Genomic DNA, 14,894 nt, shown 5'->3' with positions numbered 1-14,894 from the left:
ATTTCCATGTCCTCCTGCGTCGATCGACGTCACGCCCGACAGGCTGAGGTCGTGGGTATACTTTCAGAGAGGATAGAACTTGACAAAGCTCGGTTCAAACGGGGGTGAAAGTAGACGTAGACAGAGAAAGGAGAGGTGACAGATATAGAGATAGTAAGTATCAGAATGATAGATAGAAAGAAAGAGAGAATGACTTTAGTGAAAGAGAGATCGGCTTACCTTTGGTGTTTTACGAAACAACACATTAATTAGAAGCGAGGACCGTCGTCACGGAAGCGATCGCTTGACTGGCAATTCGGTTTAGAGGAAAAAAAACCTTCGAGAGAAAGAAAGACAGACAGAGAGAGCGAGAGGGAGAGAGAGAGAAAGATATAGAAATAGAGACAGAGAGACAGGTAGTTAGAGATAGAGATAGAGAGAGAGAGAGTGCGTGATTGCTCGCCCGCGATTCTTCGTGTAACAAACAGAAATATGAGAAAACAAAAATTGAATTCCGATCTGTATTTCTCAATTGAAGCCCACGCAAGAGTTGAAATAAAAGAGACAGCCGCGTGAGATTTGAAATGAAATGCAGTGAAATGAGAACACCGTGTGAAAGTTTCCCCGATAATTCAGACAAACGATAGGAGCGGTTTAACAGTTTCTGATACGGATTACTGATAGCATTAATGAAACCGGAGTCGTCTCAATGGAATTGTTTACTGCACGGATGGCGGGCGAGCAGGCGCGTCACTGATCAAGACACAATCGAGCTCGGAGCGAGTGTCGACTAGGCTCTCCGGTTTCGGAGGGAAATATTTAAAAGATCAGATAATAAAGCGGCAGTGTAAAATATACCCAGTCACCAAAAGTTCCCCGAAAAGTTGTGATACCTGCGTGCACCATTCCGGTTACCTTATCCGGGCTAGATTAGCATCGATCCTAGCGTGTCCTTCGATCGAGGCGTCGAACAAATTAAACCCAGCCTCTTAGCGTCTCAACGAACTCGTCAAGCAAATAAATACAGTAACAGAAACAGTTGAAAGAAATAGAGAAGGTATGATAGTGAAGTACTGTACAAAATGTTCGCCCGTCGGAAGCTCGAGCTTGGAAAGCTTCAGCGATTTCGTAATAAAATATAGTCGTGACTTAACAAGTAACAAGAACAAGAAACAGAAAAACAGAAGGGTTGGAAAAGACATGGCGTTTCGCTTCACGATAACTGTTGGTCGTTCCCATTCGATTAGTACAGTAATTAGCAGACAAACGCGCGGACACCATCAGCAACAAACTTTCCACAGAACAGAAACAATAATAAAAACTAGAACAGAATTTCGGGCAGACCGGTTATAGGCTAGGGATTAATTTGAACATCGAACGTAGTCAGTTAGTATTGCCGCCCCCTTGCTCACAGGATCGGGGGCAACCGAGTATGCATTAGGAGAAAAAAGAGACGTGTTGCGAGAACTTGTTTTCTCAGTGGTTGGACGAGTATAATCGTCGTACGAGACAGAACGAACTAACTACTACAATAACCATAGGAGTAAGTAAGAAGTGTAACGACCAATAGACAGGTAAAGGAGAGGAGCGATCGCGACTCTGTGACCTGATCCCTGAACCTGATCGTCGCCGTGCAAAAATCTTCAAAATTTTTCTATTCCTCAGTTCTTCGATCTCTAATTTCTGCAAACGTTTTTTCTGCTGGCGGTTTTGACCAGCTTCAAGGACCAGGTGGACCATGTCACCGATTACTCTTTCAGGCCATAAAGTATATCTGGTGTAGTTTTTCGTCAAGGCTCGGTTATGTTTGTTGATGTGTTACCTTTCGTTAACTAGCTTGTCAGTGAACGGGTTTCGTGGATGTCGCTTCATAATATCGCTCTCTGCCTCCTCGTAGGCAAGTGAGATGGCTGGCACCTGACGTCACATTATCAACAAGCTCAGTAACAACGCCAACAGTTAGATCAATGAATATTGTTTTCGGTAACCTTGGGGCAAGGATGCTGATCGTTTCGAGAACGAGGGGGATCGAACGGTCGCTCTCAGTCTAATACGAGATCAACGATTACTACTTTGACTGCGACGATCAGCATTCTTGCGGGTGTGTCATAATGATGAAAAAACGTAGGGTGGCAAGCGAAAAACAAAACTGAGAAAACTGAATCGATCTGGACGATGAAGGGGAAGGGTGTCGGGAGACCTGAGGATGTTCTCGGGATCGATTTCTCGAGGAGTGTGGATCGCCACGCGACGATCTATCGCAACGTTATCGAGCTTTATCGCTCTGAAGATCTTCGGTGAAGCTCTTATACCTGGAAGAAGCTGGAAAAAACTTTGTTGCGAGGATTTTGTTTCTGTAGGTATCTTTTCCGTGGACTTTATCCACCTATAGTTCGAACATGAAACTCTCATAAGAAAAACGAACCAATATCCTCATACATAAAATATATAACAATAATTAGTTGCCCATATGGTGGTTTTCATGGATCTAAAGATAAAATCACAAAGTTAGATCCTTAGTCCTAGCACAGATCTGGCCTACTGCGGTTACTGGAGCACTAGCTGGCCTAGATAGAATTACAGAACCTAGGAAGGACGTGTTCGGAAAGCAATATCGTATCGGGTTTGTTCACAGAGAACCTTTCGTTGACGAGGTTGTCATGATCCGGGTCACGAGGTTTCCTCTTCATGATGTCGGACTCGGCGGTCTCGTATGCCAAGGAAATGGCAGGTATCTGGTAATTATTAGTGCACACATAAGATTCCGACAGCGATCGCTATTCCATTATTGCCGGGATTAGAATACGAAATACATCGCTGAAAATTTGCTCACCGCATAACAGGATTCACAACGATTCCTCGATAGATCCGATGGTTTGGGATCTGGTCGAAGAGTCGTTGGATTCCTTCGCGGTTATCTTTTATCTGTTCGGTCGTTTCCAAATGAAAACGATCGATATCGATCGACGAAGAATTACACTCACCATGTCCGTTCCCAAATCGATGCAGAGGATTGTGACAGTGCCGAGAGGTAGAGGAATGTCGCAAAGAATGAACGCCAGGAAGGGTGAGATTTCAGGAATGTTCGAGGTCAGGGTGTACGCGATGGATTTCTTCAGGTTGTCGAAGATCAACCGACCCTCCTCGACGCCAGTTACGATCGACGCAAAGTTGTCGTCGAGCAGAATCATGTCCGCGGCCTGCTTGGACACGTCTGAGCCCGCTATACCCATGGCAACGCCAATGTCAGCTTTCTTCAGCGCCGGCGAGTCATTCACACCGTCACCTGGGAAATATTTTACACTTTAGTACCACGTAGTAACATGTATAAGATTATACAGTAGTATAATCATCAATATTGTGTTTTACAAGAACTGTTTCAAGAATTCTTTTCGAGAAATCACGTAACACTTTAATTGTCGTGTAAGAATGTTAAAAAAATGACTGGTATCATACAACTTAACGTTTTAATCTGATTAAATAAATGAAATAATCTTAATCTGATTAAATAAAATACTTTAACTTTATGAATTAGTTTAGACTCTTGATCTGGTAATCAAAGCGTTAAAAGATCTAAGGTTTTGAAACTTGATAGCATTTTGATTTCAATAAAAATCTCTTAGCAAGATGTTGGCGCAGATAAGTTATTCAGCTAAAAGTATGTCTGATGGAGACACTATTTCACCCACCGGTTACAGCGACAATAGCTCCCATCCGCTGGCAGCCTTCGACAATGATGAGCTTCTGCTGTGGCGAGGTACGGGCGAACACAATTTCGGTGTGATACCTGAGGATCTCGTCCAGTTGGTCGGAGTTCAGTTCCCTGAGTTCGGTTCCGTGGACGACGGCAGCCTTGGCCTCGCGAGGATTCACTTCGGATACGGGGATGTTCAACCGTTTAGCAATGTCCTCGACGGTTTCGTTACCTGCAAGAAAACACAATTGTGTCAGTTTCAACTGATTTAGAAATTTTCGTTCGTCTTAACTTCTCTCGCTGAAGTTTGGAAAACTACTAATTTTTTGGGCAAGAATAATTTTTCTTCGTAACCGATAGTTGTAATTTCTTCCTTTTCGATTTCTATCGTTCTATAATATTAAATTGTACAAAGTAGACGCGGAGGTTATAATGGCACACGCATCTGCGTACGCGTATAGAGTAGCATCAGAAAGAAATAAACTCCTAGAGACTAGTTGAAAGAAAACAAGCAATTACAGCAATGAATGTTGTAAAGCTACAACAGCAGCGAACGTTTCCACTGATGATTTCAATAGAGGAAACATGTTGACATCACCGTATACAATTGAATGTAGCCATTTGTTAAAGTCTGACCGGAGGAGAAGAGGGAACTAGAGAGACGACGAGGATAATAACCTTCAGAGATGATGCCGACAGATTTGGCAATGGCTTTGGCAGTGATCGGATGGTCACCGGTTACCATGATGACCTTGATACCGGCTGACCGGCACTTGGCGACCGCGTCGGGCACCGCAGCCCTGGGCGGGTCAATCATAGACATCAGGCCCACAAAGCGGAGTCCGTCTACCGGGAAGTTCGGGTCGTCGCAGTTGAACTTGAAACCGATCGGGAACTTGTCGGACGGCAGTATGTAGTCACAGAAACCGAGCACACGTTCACCGAGTCCACCCAATTCGAGGTAAGCGTTGTTGAACGCCTCCTTCATCTCCTCGTCGAGCACCTTCTCTTTGCCACCGATGAAGATCGACGCGCAACGATCCAGAATCCTCTCGGGTGCTCCCTTCATCACGAGCAGGTGTCTCGGGTCATCGGGGTTGTCCGACTCGTGGATAGAGACCTGATACTTGTTGGTCGAGTTGAACGGAATCTCGCAGACTTTCTTGTTGCGTTTCCTGATGCCCATCACGTCACCCAGCGCCAGCTCCATACACTTCAAGAGGGCGGCCTCGGAGGCGTCACCGTTCACTCCTCTCTGAAGGATCGGCAGGTCGTCTTGGCCAGACTTGAATTCGGCTCGGTTGCAGAGTGTCGCGATCTTGGCCAACGCCTTGAATCCGGGGCTGGTACGGTCGTATTGCAATCCGGACTGATCCTCCGTGGTGTCGGCTTCGATGATCTGATTGTCGAACCACATGTGAGCGACGGTCATACGGTTCTGGGTGAGCGTGCCAGTCTTATCCGAGCAGATGGTCGATGTAGAACCGAGCGTCTCGACGGCCTCCAGATTCTTAACCAAGCAATTCTTGGACGCCATACGTTTCGCGGTGAGCGTCAAGCACACGGTCACGGTCGCGAGCAAACCCTCCGGCACGTTTGCCACGATGATACCGATCAAGAAGATAACCGCGTCGAGCCAATGGTAACCGAGAATGAAAGCGATAACGAAGAACGTAACACCGAGGAACACGGCTACACCTGTGATCAAATGGATGAAGTGGTGGATCTCCTTAGCGATCGGCGTTTCACCGGTGTCAAGGCCGGATGCTAAACCAGCAATCCTTCCCATTACCGTCTGATCGCCACAGCAGATCACCACCCCTTTCGCGGTGCCTTCAACAGCATTAGTCGAGAAGAACGCCAAATTTTTAGTTTCCAACGGGTTTTCGTTCGTGAAATCTGGAGACCTCGATTGCGGCTCGGACTCGCCGGTCAGCGAGCTGTTGTCGACCTTGAAGCCCCGGGACTCGATGATCCTGATGTCAGCCGGTATACGATCGCCGAACTTCACCTCGACTACGTCACCGAGCACCAACTCTTCCGCTCTCAGCACCAGCTTCTCGCCCTCCCTGATCACGGTCGCGTATTGCGGCACCATGTTCTTGAACGACTCCATGATTTTGCTCGACTTGCTTTCCTGGTAATACGAGAATATACCCGTCACTATGACGACCACCGCCAGCACGATGCCCAGGAAAAGATTGTCGTCGCTCGGGTCCTCGCTGGTCGACGCCTGGATCGAGTACGCGATGAAACAGAGGATCGCACCGATCCACAGCAACAACGCGAAACCGCCGAACAGGTTTTTGCAGAACTTCACCCATTCTGGGGTCTGTTTCGGCGGGGTCAACGCGTTCGGCCCATCCCTCTCGAGGTTCTCCTTTGCTTTCGCATAGCTGAGGCCCTGCAACAAAATCCATCGATTAGAATCAATCACAACCAACTCGTTCGACCCCTTTTCCTCCCATAAGTATCATTCACTTTATTCGGAAATTAAATAAGTAGAAACGAAATTTTTGGCATTCCATATATTATTTTATATTACTTTCGTTTTGGTAAGAGTTAAAGTAAGTTAGTATAATAGTATAATATACGTATATAATATACTATTATAGTAGTATACTATATAGTAGTAATAGTATATAGTATAAGTCACAATTATTTGTACAGAAGAATACTTTGAAATGTGAGATCCTGTTTCACACCAGAACTACCGAGCTCTAAACGCGACTGATGTACATTGTTTTATAGCAATGACAAAAATTGAGTATTACCCAGACTCTGTGCAACGTCTATTATAAATAGATTGTGGACGTCACGTATTTTTTACCAAAATTACTGCGTCAAATAGAAACTGACCAGACATTGGAAGAATTTAAGAACATAGAAAAGACAATATTAGAAAACGAAAATCATTTTTATCAGACTTACGTTACCCACAATTAGACTGCGTATATTTATGCAAAATATAAATTGTTCAAGTCAATTGTACAGGACAAGAGTTAAATGAAAATATACTTTATCTTCCAATAGCTTCAATGAATTAAAAATAGCGCAATGATTGAACTTCATTGTTCCTTATCTGACTTGGTCATTTTTCCATAAATGAAGCAAACAATCGGAAACGAGTCGTATCGAGTCGTTTAGTGGCTCGTAAAGCGTTAATAATAGAATGTTATTGTACATCAGTTCGTTTTAATATTTTCAGTCTAAAGGCGATGACCTCGCAGGTCACACGCAATCCCGAACGTGCTAGAGGATCGGGATTTTGTGATCGCCGCCCTCGCTAAATGAGGGACATCATGAATTTCGTGCCAACGACGATACTCGAGCTTTAAATAACCGGATCAATCGATTGGCGCAACGCGTACGCCGAGGCTGGATAAGAAGACACTCCGTCGGTGTTCTGGCGTTAAATAAATTATTCGGCTAGCACGAGGCTGCCTCTTCACTTACGTTCTCGGGGTGCGTATGAAATCTCTGATACAGTTCCTCGGGTGAGATTTTGTGGAAGTCAATGTCCAACTCCTGCTTCAAGTCATCTAAATTGTCCGCCCTCCGCTTGGGGTTCTTCCGCCGCGACTGTTCAACAAAAAAGATAATTAAGTTAGTCGACTGGGTAAGCGGAAACACGAGAGGGTTGGCGGGTGTGGTTACTTCTGCTTAACGAGGGTTTCCATTGTTTCCCGGAACGCAGGTGTTTTCGAGGACGCTGAGGATCTTGGGAGAACAAGTATCAGGTGTGAACAATTGTTCTGTAATAAACACACATGGTGGGGGATGAGCTTGGAATTCTCGACAATTTAGAGGGAAAGTGTCGAGCAGGCCGGGCAATTAATTTCTTGAAAGAAAATGCTGATCAGAACATTTTCGTGAAAGGGGATCACCAGAGGATTTGGAAAATGTTATTCATCATCTAGGAAGGGTGTAGAACTTTTTTAAATAATTATTTTATGAAACTATTGCGTTATACAAAGCATACAAGCGTAATTACTATGAAGCTACTATTTTAAGCGATAGCTATTGCAAACTCTGAGCTTCGCGGACACTACACCGATCAATTGTTTGAATATTTAATTGATCAATTTGTCCTCTGATAGCTCATTTGTCTTTCGCATGGGGAATAATTAATTGTTTAGTAATTGTAAGTTTCGTTTGATAAGTAGACGAGGATTAATGGCTGAAGGAACAGTACCGAATTACCGCAATGTGTTAACATATATGCCCCACTGTCTGGAGGATGATCAGTCACGGGAATGTAAATGTAGGTGGGAAATGGAAATTGGACAAATAAGACGGGAAGGCGTGTCATTAATAGCTCGGTCGTATTATGGTATTTACGGCGATCATCCGACGACCGTTATTAATTAAAGGATCGTTATTTCGTACCAAAACGACGGTTAATCACCATGGGACCCGTTAAATGTACATTTAGGGGGTAATCCTGCAGATTCCGTGGCCGGCATCAGTCAATTATCCCGAATTAACGTGTCACAAACGAGCCGGCAGGCGATAGTCGAAGAGTGATGTTACCTATTCCAGGATTAAATGAGCAGGATCAACGATTAGGGCGGGCTACGATAATGTTAGCGAAAGGTGTAATCAGGACAGTAACTATTTTATAGATATTAGTCTACAAGAAACATCACGAATGACAGAAAATGCAAGAAAATTTCAGAGGTGAAGGAATTGTTGAAAATTACTAGGTTGGAGAGATTTCACATTACTGCTGGAGGAAACAAAAGCGAGTGTACACAGAAAGAAAGTTGTAACAGTGGTAGAGAATAGGAAGGTATTCTGAAGAGATTTGTTAGAAGTGTTCTGAAGGAAGGTTGTTAGTTCAATACCCCAGACCAGCCTCCAGTGAAAGAAGTTATTCTTTAAAAATATTTTTAACGACTTACAAGAGCCAAAGCGGAGAGGAAAAAGCTATTAAAAATGTTAGAACAATGTTTCCGCAACTTCCTGGAACCGAATCTTCGAAGAAAAGAATGGCAGAAAATAGAAGAATGCCCTGCAAAGAGTGATCGAAAAGCAGTATTCAAAGAGTCGTTAGTCTACCTAAGCGAGAGAAATAGTTAGTATCCCGAAGAACCACCGGAGATGAGATCTCATTCGAAATGAACTCCCAAAGAATGTTTGTAGACACGAGGAGAGAGAGAGAGAGTGATCTGTCACCAACGAAGCAAGCCCCAAAAAAATTGCAATTGTAAATGGAGTCGCCGCGGGGACCGGAAGTCCGCCGCAGAATACCTTGAACATCCCATCCGCTGTAATGTTGTCGTCGCGAATTTTAGGTAACGTCGCGACCCTGTACGAGTTCGAGCGGCCATGCTGGAAAAAAATGTATGACAAAAAAAACATGAGACATGTGAAATGATCGTGGAAAAAAATATAAAATAAATCGATGCGACATCGCCGATAGAAAACATGGATAGTCGCGATAGGATGCGATAACACATTCGTTCGACTGGTTCGACGAGTTCCACAGAGCTGTTCTGAGTCATCGACGCGATCCGAGAATGGTAATTAATGAATGACTCGTTTACTCGCACGTACCAATGCCGGGTAAGATTTAATTATCAGTCGTTCAAGTGAATGAACGTTACTAGCTCGCTCATGCTATCGCTGGACTGGATCTTTATATCTCTCATCAACTTATTCTGATAGGACTTTATCAAGATTTTATATTCTTTGTTTATCCGGACGTTGTGTCTGCGGATTTCTGTGCATTTATGGTACACACGAGGTTGTAAAACGCAAGAGAACGTGCGCACTTGGAAAAATTATTTGTATTTTATTTGTTATTTATTATATTTGAGTTAACGATAACGAGTATTTGTATAACGATTCGCAGTCTAGTTATAAAATACAAACAAAAGTGTCACACATTCCCATTACAAACATAATTGTTGGTGATTATGGTACTTTCAATATATCAGATTTTTGTTGTATAAACCTGTATCAGATAAACTTCGTACCAAATTCTATTAAATACAATTATTATTTTTACATTTTATTCGAACCATTCGTTTACTACTATACGACTGAATACGTTCGAGTTACTAATACGGGACCTAAAAATGATTAATAAAAATAATAAAAATAATAAAACAAAGTAAGTAAATAATCGCTTTTCACATTTCCATTTGGTCTTCAGTGCGTCGAGAATATCCATGGGGAAATCGAAATTTCCGAGATTAGGGCACTGCCGCGTTTAGAATGAATCGGCGAACGGTTCGCGAATTTATTTAGGCGAGTACAGCGCGTCCAACGTGCCCGGGCCAGCGGTAAACGAGGAACACGTTCGGCCGACCTTCCCAGCACACGTGGGCAGCGTAAATCGAACACGTGAGACCGCGGTGCAGTCAGAAGCCTAATTTTCAAGAGCGACCTCGCCAGTAGCGCTCGGCTCGCTCGCTCGTTTGGATAACGACCGCTTCCGGTGCCGTTTCAATGGAGGCGTATCGCTGAAATCGCTCCACGGAATCCCGTAATCGAGGCTATCCTTGAACGAAGCACCATGGACCGCCGTTCGGTACGGTATTTCCTCGCTTGGAAATCCAAAATTCCACGGCTCAATCGCGCGCAAACACACCGAAAAGCATTCCACATCCTTCGTTCGATAAACCTCGCCGTTGACAGCAAACGCATTCCACGGTGTTTGATCCTCGAGCAACAGTTGAGAAGTGGATACAAAGATCGCGGATGCTTGCGAAAAGATTCGCACGTTTTCGCAAGTTTGTTTCGTCGGGGATTGTTATCCCCTTGCGCTATAATAACGAGTCATACTCGTGATAAAGATTTCGTGCAACGTCTGCTAAATACGAATATTATTCATTTCTTCTAGATCAAAATCAAATTGAATTCTTTTGTTATTAAAGTCTAGACACGGAAGTGAATAAGGACAATACAATAAACAAAAATGATCGAGTCTTATTAAGGACAAATAAGTGCTAATCAACGCAGCGTGAAAGGAGTCGTAGTGCAAGAGGTTAACCCTCGTAACGCGAAGACTGGGTCAATCTTGACACAAAATATTTAAACCGTTCACTTGATTATTCAAATGTCGACGATCAAATCAAATAAATTAGTGTTGCATCAGGAACTACAGAAAGGCTAATAAGTTTGCAAGAAATATGTTGAAAACTATGCTTCGAATAATTGTTGAATGGCGCTCAGAATTGTTACAAACATTGTCAATAATACAGTTGCGAAAATGGTCCGCGATTCCTGGGCTAATCTCGAATTCTGCCCGTGCACGTGTTCGGCAACTTTTTCTACTTTTAGACAGAAAGAATTAGCAGGCGCTTCTGTTACCGAAGGATGAGACATTAGAAGTTTCTTATCAAGCCAATAATTCATAGCTCGGATATCAGTAGCACGACGTGGGGGGTGCCAACTTTCTCTTACATCGGGGACTACTTTCGGTAATGTTTCGACACGCGCGAACGATCTGCGAAACGAACCGACGAAAACAGCAGGACAATATCCGGAGGGTTCGTTCGGCGGCTCGAACTTCGCGAGGTCGATGACGAACCAGAAATTCGGGAGGGTCGCACCCCACGTTTTCGTGGAAAGAAATTTATGGAACGCAATCAAGAGGACCGTAGATAAAAACAAATGTAACACGTATTTTCTACAGGAATTGTTCTGTTCAGTTTCACTTTCTCTTTTACCGTTTAATCCATTCGGAACGAATTGAAGACAATGGCCAATCGTTAAAATCATTGAACGTTATTATTTTTGCATTCGTGTAGGTTTGAATCAATTAGCTGTTGCAATTTCTTTGAACAATGCATAAGTTACTGCAATTAAACTATACATGATCACCTTATCTATATTGTCAGGGTCCTTTTATTTCAAAATGCTAATAAAATTGTAATATAATGTTTAGGCTTTTCTGAAGGTTCTTTAGATTCTTCAAATTCTTTGTTGAAATGAAATGATATGTAATGTAGAAATGTAAATAATAAAATAGCGAGCTCGATATCTTTAGAAAATGGCCGCTTACAAAATAAACGCTCACGTATTCGATCTTCCTCGTATTTTGTTTAACTTTGTTTTTGTCATATTTAAAAATAATATATTACAATACTATCTGTATTATCTTATCTTGTATTATCACGAATATATTCGTAAAGAACGGCTAACAGGTTAAGGGAAGGAACGAATGCTTGCAAACTCTGTCTTCTTCAAATTGTTCCAAATGTTTTAGGTTTTTTAGCGTACAAATGCCCTTCATTGTTTTTTCATTCTCTAAAGATTTGCAGATCGTTCTACGTATGTGGAATTTCAAGATACACAAGTTGCCTTGTATCGGAAGTTCGAAGGTTGAAGGTAGCATATGTTCGTCCACTTTCTTCTCCAACGACTTGAAAAAAAAAAAAGAAGAACGGCAGCGATGATTTTTCAAGCGGGGAGACAATCCATCGACGACTCCTAGGCGACTATTCAACCAAAAAGTTGCATCCTCGTGCAAGATTCATCGCGCACAATGGCTCGGCTGCGTATCGATCGGCTCTCTCAGGCACGTGTGCGCGCGCGATGCGATAATTGTCACTCGTCGCGGGGAGAAGATTTTGCCAGCCGCAGTGCAGTAAATTGTCTCGACCTCTCGAAACGGTGACTCCCGATCTTGAACATGTCGCGGAAATAAGTGAAATTGATTGGCACAGAGCCATTGGTTCCCGGCCCTTTTCCGGAAGCGAATATATTCAACGCGGCGACAGCTATTACGGAACTAGGATCGCTGGTCTTTCACAAGGGTCGAGAATAATATCAATTTTGTATCTATGTCCCCTATGTAAATCATGGCAATATTGAGATTAAAAATTAAAGTATTTTCGATACGATTGAAATATTGTTAAATACTATACTGTACTTATCTTAACGAATTTAAAGAATTCGAATTTTTCACGAATTACTATTCACTTCAAGAATATAGTTTTATTTCGCAAAATAATGTTGCGAGAGTTCTCGACTCGAGGATGGAAATCTATTGTTAATCTGTGACCTCTCATTGACGATTACAGAGAATAGAAGACTCACAAAAATGGCGAAACGAATTTAGGAAATTTCGGAAAGCAAAATCTTCTTTTAGCTATTGATGCAACAATCGAGAAAGATGTGGACGATAATTCTGTAAAATCTTGTGGATTTATTTTCACTGTATAAAATTGTAATACTTATTGAAGGAGTAATAGTGAGAATATAGTAATAACATTTGATCCATTATATAAAATTTTAAAATGATATTTTCAGAATAAAATCCAAACGTTCGTATAGACTGTTCCCATTGTGTTAAATATCCATAAATCTGCAAACAGATACGTTTCGAACAAATGAAGAGGAATTCACTTCTGCTGGCTAGATCGAGCAAATATTAGTCCGTCACGGTGGGGAAATCAAACGGGAAACGCGAACGACCCCGAAAAAGATTCGGATCGAGCGAACGGACGTAGGACCGCGTCGAATCGCGGCCAGACAGAGGGCGAAAGAGAGAGGAAAAGCTAGTTCTCTATTGATCCAAATGATATAGACACAAAGGTACGCGCGGCCGTTCATCAACGATTTTAACGAGCGGTGTGTGTCGTCGGCAGTTCTCGTTCCGTCGAAATAAATTGCTTCAGATAACCGGTGTGTCATGCCCTCGGGATGCGCCGCATGACCGACATTTTAATGGGCCGCTCTTGCGGAGATTTCGATTTTCTGATTCGTTCGGTCCACCGCGACTAAACGTCCAATAATCCGGTAAACATCGTCTATACACTGCGCCTCTATAATTACTTTTTTCCATCTCCGGAGAGGGCGAACCGAGAAAACTGGTCGCGTCGGTTAGCCGTGGAACGAGCAATCGTTTTTATCGTCGAGGGCCTCGCAGCTTCGAGATACGGATGCTGTATAATAGGCTTAGGACATTTACGTTAATAACTAATTGCCGCACACGTATACCTCTCTGCCGATATCGATCGATGGCTCATTGTTCAACGGAAATATATGATTTTACGTATTTATGATAAAATCGAGTAGATTAAATAGAAAACAGGGAACACGTTTAAAGAACCTGAAAATAATATTCTTCCTTTCAACTAAATAAAATTGCTGAAAAGAAAAACAAATATTTCTGTAATTTCTGTATTTCGCAGTAAATGTAGATAATTTGTATTTTGCTTAAGAATCTGCGGACTATATGAGCCGTTCAGTGCACACATCGACTAACTCCATAAAACAAAAAGTCGAGAAACGCGATGAAATGATGTACATTGATTTTTAAAATTCCTGTTATAACATAGATTCACATATATAATGTAGAATGAATAAATACAGATATAGCTTTCATTTAACGTATAATTTTATGTATAAAATTAATATTATTTAAAGTATAAAATTAACAAGAAAGAATAGCCAAAAAAAAAAAGAAAAAAAAAATTTTGCCGTTTAATGGTGTTAATCTTTATTATTCAGGAAAGTTATTATAAATATAAAAAGTTATGACTATACCAAGTGCTTTGACACTTAAATTTAAGATTTTTCAAAAAGTGGAGTTAATCGATGTGTGCACTGGGCGGCTCATATATCGCTTGTAATGCAGGGTCATACATTTGTAATCCCTTGCACTGGCGTCTTTGTGGCATCAATCAAATTTTACTATACTGAAATTTCGAACAACTTTTACATTGCTCAATTTTTGTGCATTTAATGAGCTATTAAATATGAAAGAGTGCAATGGACTTGTGTCGCTTTTAAAATAAACAGCTCGATTAAAAAACCTAGAACAGCAATATCGAACGAATTCAGACGATCAAATCTGTTAGACTATTCTTATTTAATTATGCGAAAAAATCGCACGGTTAGCTTAATAGAAATCGCTGTAACGCGTTCGGTGTACACGAAACGTGAAATTGGACGAGGACGATAACTCGTCCGAAGATCCACGAGTCACGGATGATACAATGATAAACGACGTTCGACCGTAACCAGTTCCTGTCTCGGTGATCCCGTCCGCGTAACCAGGAAAACCGGCGGCGATCCTCGTCGGTTTATAGTCTTAACCCTGGCTCGTCTAACTCGCTGAATAATTTGCGGTAATTCAATATTCCAATGCGGACGGTGGTTGAATTAAGCGGAGTCCGAGCAGCGGCGGGAACGTTCGCCGGAATGCGTTCACGATTAGATAAAAACGGCCGAGACCGTGTCGAGGAGAGCCACGGAGGCTGAT

The 14,894-nt window shown here is 42.4% G+C and overlaps 1 protein-coding gene across 8 annotated transcripts in view; it reads right to left on the bottom strand.

Annotated features, from left to right (window-relative positions):
- Atpalpha (sodium/potassium-transporting ATPase subunit alpha) overlaps positions 1-14,894 on the bottom strand; it is a 159,739-nt gene that overhangs the window by 14,077 nt on the left and 130,768 nt on the right. For 3 of the 8 annotated variants that reach the window (XM_078179664.1, XM_078179665.1, XM_078179658.1), the window contains 4 exons: positions 7,130-7,255; positions 4,352-6,077; positions 3,669-3,905; positions 2,964-3,265 (listed from right to left, as the gene is read on the bottom strand). In XM_078179664.1, the coding sequence (XP_078035790.1) occupies positions 2,964-3,265; positions 3,669-3,905; positions 4,352-6,077; positions 7,130-7,255 (2,391 nt within the window). Of the gene's footprint in view, positions 1-1,801; positions 1,897-2,619; positions 2,715-2,963; positions 3,266-3,668; positions 3,906-4,351; positions 6,078-7,129; positions 7,256-8,926; positions 9,008-14,894 lie in introns of all 8 variants that reach the window. The other 5 variants (XM_078179660.1, XM_078179663.1, XM_078179662.1 and 2 more) reach the window with 4 other exon arrangements.

This window comes from Augochlora pura, chromosome 4, assembly GCF_028453695.1.
Source record: "Augochlora pura isolate Apur16 chromosome 4, APUR_v2.2.1, whole genome shotgun sequence".
Taxonomy (NCBI): Eukaryota; Metazoa; Arthropoda; class Insecta; order Hymenoptera; family Halictidae; genus Augochlora; species Augochlora pura.
This window is presented reverse-complemented; position numbering and strand designations above follow the sequence as displayed.